Below are 6,000 nucleotides of genomic sequence, written 5' to 3' on the forward strand. Positions count from 1 at the left end.
TAGGTCACATTAAAAGGTGGAAAAAGTCTGAAATAACTTATCTTTGTCTCATTTTTTTACATCACAGAAACCTGACATTTTAACAGGGGTGTGTAGACCTTTTAGATCCACTGTATATGCTCTGTACGAATCACAAAAGGCAATTATTTTGAAATAGTTACACTCCACACCACCATTGCCTTATTTGGTGGAACAAATGTGGGCTTTAGTCCACAGACAATATGGTTAGTCACTGTAATAAAGGTAGTATAAAATGCACTGGTTTTGCAATAATCATCTGATAAAGACAAATAAAACATTTTGCCAGCCAAAGTAGTCGAGATGGGTCAGTGTAATATATTCTAATATAACATTTACTGCTATCCAAAGCACCAATTAAATAATTTAAAGGGGCAGTCAACACCAAAATTGTTGTTTGAAAAGATAGACAACGCTTTTACTACCCATTCACTAGCTTTGCACAACCAACATTGTTATATTAATATACTTTTAACCTTTAAACCTCTAAATTTCTGCCTGTTTTTAAGCCACTAAAGACAGCCTCTTATCACATGCTTTTTTATTAGCTTTTCACAACAGGGGAGTGCTAGTTCATGTGAGCCATATAGATAACATTGTGCTAACACCTGTGGGTTGTGGCAGACACTGCACTAATTGGAGAAAACGCAAGTCAATAGATAATAAATAAAGTCATGTGATTAGGGGGCTGTCAGAAAAGGCTTCGATACAAGGTAATCACAGAGGTAAAAAGTATATTAATATAACCATGTTAGCTATGCAAAACTAGAGAATGGGTAAGACAGGGATTATCTATCTCTTTAAGCAATAAAAAAATTGAGTTTACTGTCCCTTAAAAGGGACACTAAACCCAATTTTTTTCTTTCATGATTCAGATAGAACATGCAATTTTAAGCAACTTTCTAATTTGCTCCTATTATAATTTTTTCTTCTTTATCTTGCTATCTTTATTTGAAAAAGACGACATCTAAACTAAGGAGCCAGCCAATTTTTGGTTCAGTACACTGAACAATACTTGTTTATTGGTGCTGTCCAATCAGCAAGGACAACTCAGGTTGTGAACCAAAAATGAGCCGGCTTCTAAACTTACATTCTTGCTTTTCAAATAAAGATAGCAAGAGAATGAAGAAAAATTGATAATAGGAGTAAATTAGAAAGTTGCTTAAAAATTGGGTTCAGTGTCCCTATTTTTTTAATGATAAGCAATTAACATTGAAAAATGTATTATTAGCTGGGTGGTCAGTAAAATCAGACTTGTGGTACACCCATTAAAAAAGGCCTGGGAAGAACACTGGACACATATGTTGCAGGGTTAGCCTTGAGACGTCAACAGTGTGTGTTTCAAGTTCTGAGAACTAGAAATTGCTAGATCTTCAGATTTTTTTCAATCTTCAATTTTATTATTATCCATTTTATGATGGCTATGCACCTAAATGCACATAAATCCAAACTATACTTAATAGTATATAGTAATAATATATTGAAACATACCGCTACTTCATTAGTATCCCCATGTTCAAAATACTCTTGCACAATTGGTGTCACAGACTTTTCAAATGATTTTTCATCAAGAGGAAGAATAGTTGTTTCGTAAATACAATTTTCCTGTTTGAATGCAAAGGGGAAAGAAACAGAGTATCAGCAAATGTCAAACATAAATAAAAAAAAATTATGATGTAACAATTTCTTATTTTAATTATTATTTATTGTTTTTACTTTAAACAAGGGTTAACCATAAAAATCACAACCTCCAGTGTGACAAGGTCATTTTTGGATCTCCTGTCTCATTCCCAAGCTACCAACTGCCAAAAAGTATAGGTAAGTATTCTAAACGTTGATAAATGCTTTTAGGGATATAAATGCACAAAAAAGTACTGTTTTTAAGTGAAAGAAAAAATAAATTATGCTTACTTGATAAAACATAAATTATGACTTCCAAGATAATTTCCTTTCCTTCGATAAAGGGAGAGTCCACAGCTGCATTCATTACTTGTTGGAATACAGAACCTGGCCACCAGGAGGAGGCAGACACACCCCCAGCCAAAGGCTTAAATACCTGCCCCCCCCCCACCTCCCTCGTCCCCCAGTCATTCTGCAGAGGAAACAAGGAAAAGTAGGAGAAATATCAGGGTGAAAAGGGTGCCAGAAGAAAAAATAAATTTAGGGCCCCACATCGGAGAACACAGGTAGGAACTCTCCCTGTATCGAAGGAAAGGAAATTATCTGGTAAGTGAAAATTTATGTTTTTCTTCTAAATACAGGGATTTCATTACTTGTGGGAAATTATACCCCATCTACAGAGGACACTGAACGCTAACGGGAGGGAAAAAGAAGAGTCGGCGCAAATATGAGGGCACCACAGGCTGCAACAAACCCATTCTCCCGAATGCCGCTTCAACAGAAGAAAAAAAGAAAAAGAATGCTAGGACCACCAGATAGCCGCCCAACAATCAGAACCATAGAGATCTCATGCCAGAGACCCAAGATGACATCACTGCTCTTCAACTGAGCCATCACCTCTGAGGAGGCTAGTGTCCCACTGACTCATAGGTCCAGTGAAAAAAAGGAAATTTATGCTTACCTGATAAATTTATTTCTTTTACGATATGACGAGTCCACGGATTTCATCCTTACTTATGGGATATCGCCTCCTGGTCAGCAGGAGGAGGCAAAGAGCTCCCCAGCAGAGCTACATAAATAGCTCCTCCCTTCCCCCCCAACCCAGTCATTAGACCAAAGTTAGGAAGAGAAAGGAAAAGCCAAGGAGCAGAGGTGACTGAAGTTTAACAAAAATAAAAACCTGTCCAGAGAAAAACGAAAGGGTGGGCCGTAAAATAAATAAATTTATCAGGTAAGCATAAATTTCCTTTTCTTTTACAAGATACGACGAGTCCACGGATTTCATCCTTATGGGATACAATACCAAAGCTATAGGACACGGATGAAAGGGAGGGACAAGACAGGGACCTAAACGGAAGGCACCACTGCTTGAAGAACCTTTCTTCCAAAAACAGCCTCAGATGAGGCAAAAGTATCAAATTTGGAAAATTTGGAAAAAGTGTGAAGAGATGACCAAGTTGCAGCCTTGCAAATCTGTTCAACAGAAGCATCATTTTTAAATGTCCATGAGGAAGCCACAGCCCTAGTAGAATGAGTCTTAATTCATTCTGGAGGCTGCTGTCCAGCAGTCTCATATGCAACACAGATGATACTCTTCAGCCAAAAAGAAAGAGGTAGCCGTAGCTTTCTGACCCCTACGTTTTCCAGCAAAAACAACAAATAGTGAAGATGTTTGACGAAAATCCTTAGTCGCCTGCAAGTAGAACTTCAAGGCACGGACTACATCCAGATTATGTAACAGACGCTCCTTCTTAGAAGAAGGGTTAGGACACAAGGTTGGAACAACAATTTCCTGATTAATATTCTTGTTAGAAACAACCTTAGGAAGAAAACCAGGTTTGGTACGTAACACCACCTTATCAAGAGAATCACATTGTAAAGCCGAAAGCTCAGAAACTCTGCGAGCAGAAGAAATAGCAACCAAAAATAAAACTAGATATGAATATTAATTAATATTAATAATAATTTAATAATAATAATTTAATATCTATGGAATGCATGGGTTCAAACGGAACCCCTTGAAGAACATTAAGAACTAAATTCAAACTCCAAGGAGGAGCAATCGGTCTAAACACAGGCCGAATTCTAGTCAGGGCCTGACAAAAAGATTGAACACCTGGAACATCTGCCAGACGCTTGTGTAACAAAATAGAAAAAGCAGAAATCTGTCCCTTTAAGGAACTTGCCGACAACCCTTTCTCCAATCCTTCTTGGAGAAAAGATAAAATCCTGGGAATCCTAACCCTACTCCATGAGTAGCCCTTGGATTCGCACCAATAAAGATATTTACGCCATATCTTATGGTAAATCTTTCTAGCACCAGGCTTGCATGCCTGAATTAAGGTATCAATGACCGCATCAGAGAACCCCCTCTTAGATAAAATCAAGCGTTCAATCTCCAAGCAGTCAGCTGCAGAGAAATTAGATTCGGATGATGGAAGGGTCCTTGAATGAGAAGATCCTGCCTCAATGGAAGCTTTCATGTTGGCAGAGATGACATGTCCATCAGATCGGCATACCAAGTCCTGCGAGGCCACGCAGAAGCGATGAGAATCACTGAAGCCCTCTCCTGTTTGACTCGAGCAATCACCCGGGGAAGGAGAGCAAATGGAGGGAACACATAAGCTAGGTTGAACGACCAAGGCACTGCCAAGGCATCTATCAGTTCGGCCTGAGTATCCCTGGACCTGGATCCATATCTTGGGAGCTTGGCATTCTGACGAGACACCATCAGATCCAATTCCGGTCTGCCCCACCTGAGAATCAGGGTGGCAAAGACCTCCGGATGGAGTTCCCATTCCCCCAGATGAAACGTCTGTCCACTCCTGGGAGGTAGATTGCTGACAGATAAGAGTGAGCCTCCGCCCACCGAATTATCTTGGATACTTCTGTCATCGCTAAGGAACTTCTTGTTCCTCCATGAAGATTGATGTAAGCCACAGTCGTGATGTTGTCTGACTGAAATCGGATGAATTTGCCAAAGCCAAATGAGGCCAAGCCTGAAGCGCATTGAATATTGCTCTCAATTCCAGAATATTGATTGGAAGTAGAGACTCCGACCGAGTCCACACACCCTGAGCATTCAGGGAATTCCAGACTGCACCCCATCCTAGTAGGCTAGCGTCCGTTGTCACTATCACCCATGAAGGTCTGCGAAACACGTCCCTTAGGACAGATGATCCAGCAACAACCACCAAAGAAGAAGAGAGTCTTGTCTCCTGATCCAGATCTGAGGAGACAAATTTGCATAATCTCCATTCCACTGTCTGAGCATGCTCAGTTGTAGAGGTCTGAGATGAAAACGAGCAAACGGAATGATGTTCATTGCTGCCACCATCAATCCAATTACCTCCATACACTGAGCCACTGATGGCCGAGGACTGGACTGAAGTGCTCGGCATGTATTCAGAATCTTTAACTTTCTGACTTCCGTCAAGAAGATTTTCATGGCTATAGAATCTATTAGATTTCCCAGGAAAGGAACCCTTGACTCTTTTCTAGATTCACTTTCCACCCATAAGTCCTTAGAATGGACAGAACCAAATCGGTATGAGACCTTGTCAATTGGTAAGACGACGCCAGGATTAGAATATCGTCCAGATAAGGCGCCACTGCAATGCCCCGCAGTCTGAGAACCGCTAGCAAAGACCCTAGAACCTTCGTGAAGATCCTGGGTGCCGTGGCCAGACCGAAGGGAAGAGCCACAAACTGAAAATGTTTGTCCAGGAAGGCAAACCTTAGGAACTGGTGATGATCTTTGTTGATAGGAATATGAAGATATGCATCCTTTAAGTCCACGATAGTCATATATTGACCCTCCTGGATCAATGGGAGAATTGTCCGAATAGTCTCCATCTTGAAGGATGGAACTCTGAGAAACTTGTTTAGACTCTTGAGATCTAAAATGGGTCGCAACGTTCCCTCTTTTTTGGGAACCACAAAAAGATTTGAGTAAAACCCCTGCCCCTGTTCTTGAATTGGAACGGGACAAATTACTCCCATAGTGGAGAGGTCTTCTACACCACGTAAGAACGCCTCTCTCTTTATCTGGTCCACAGACAATCATGAAAGAAGAAACCTTCCCCTTGGGAAGGAATTTTTGAACTCCGATACCCTTGAGACACGATTTCTAGTGTCCAGGGATCCTGAACGTCTCTTGTCCAAGCCTGGACAAAGAGAGAAAGTCTGCCCCCTACTAGATCCGGTCCCGGCTGCCCCTTCATGCTGTCTTGGTAGCAGCGGCAGGCTTCTTGGGTTGTTTACCCTTGTTCCAACCCTGGTTCGATTTCCAGGTGGGTTTGTCTTGGGAATAATTCCCTTCCTGTTTAACAGAAGAGGAAGAGGGGATTCCCTTGAAGTTTC

General features: G+C 40.9%; 1 protein-coding gene across 1 annotated transcript in view; it reads right to left on the bottom strand.

Annotated features, from left to right (window-relative positions):
* Window positions 1-1,644, bottom strand: part of PDCD4 (programmed cell death 4) — a gene marked incomplete at its 5' end in the record, with an annotated part of 222,467 nt that extends 220,823 nt beyond the window's left edge. The window contains one exon of the mRNA XM_053692997.1: window positions 1,510-1,644. Within this exon, the coding sequence (XP_053548972.1) occupies window positions 1,510-1,644 (135 nt within the window). The remainder of the gene's footprint in view (window positions 1-1,509) is intronic.
* Window positions 1,645-6,000: the final 4,356 nt, after the last annotated feature.

The sequence above is a fragment of the Bombina bombina genome, chromosome 9, assembly GCF_027579735.1.
Source record: "Bombina bombina isolate aBomBom1 chromosome 9, aBomBom1.pri, whole genome shotgun sequence".
NCBI lineage: Eukaryota > Metazoa > Chordata > Amphibia > Anura > Bombinatoridae > Bombina > Bombina bombina.